Source organism: Atta colombica, unplaced genomic scaffold, assembly GCF_001594045.1.
Source record: "Atta colombica isolate Treedump-2 unplaced genomic scaffold, Acol1.0 scaffold10, whole genome shotgun sequence".
Taxonomy (NCBI): Eukaryota; Metazoa; Arthropoda; class Insecta; order Hymenoptera; family Formicidae; genus Atta; species Atta colombica.
In genome coordinates, this window is record NW_017259184.1 from 534334 (window position 1) to 534906 (window position 573).

General features: G+C 26.4%; 1 protein-coding gene across 1 annotated transcript in view; it reads left to right on the top strand.

Annotated features, from left to right (window-relative positions):
• The window catches only part of LOC108695179 (RCC1 and BTB domain-containing protein 1-like), an 8117-nt gene that overhangs the window by 6957 nt on the left and 587 nt on the right, over positions 1-573 (top strand). The window contains exons 7-9 of the mRNA XM_018204941.1: positions 1-123; positions 210-307; positions 398-528. The exon at positions 1-123 is cut by the window's left edge and continues 3 nt beyond it. Of these exons, the coding sequence (XP_018060430.1) occupies positions 1-123; positions 210-307; positions 398-528 (352 nt within the window). The remainder of the gene's footprint in view (positions 124-209; positions 308-397; positions 529-573) is intronic.

Below are 573 nucleotides of genomic sequence, written 5' to 3' on the forward strand. Positions count from 1 at the left end.
TATCAGCGATCTTGTGATAAAAATCGGACAGCAATCTATTTATGTCAACAAAAATATCCTACAGTTTCGTACTTCATATTTCAAACGGATAGATCAATTTATAACCTTTGAAGATGGTCAAGAGTAAGTATTTATGTAAAAACCTATGTTATTCTTATTAAAAACGTTTTATATTTGATTTTTTTATATATAATATAATTTCCTTATAGTGTCATCAGGCTTAATGAATTTTCCTATGCCATGTATAACAGCTATTTCAAATATTTATATACTGGCAAAATTGATGTATCTTTAGAAGAGAGATTTAGTGAGTTTGAATTTAAATAAAGATCGTACAATTACTCCATATTATTATTGCTTACAATTTATGACTTTTACTAAAACCATATCGTTGCAGATCTCCTGGCATTAGCTGATTCATTGAACGATAATAGGTTCAAAGAAAGTTGCTATAAGGCAATAAAGAAAGACATAATAGATGAAACTGTATTTTTTATTTATAATATGGCGCAAAAGTATAGCAACAAGGTATGTAACTAACAATCTCGTTTTTTTTTTAAATATATAAATATA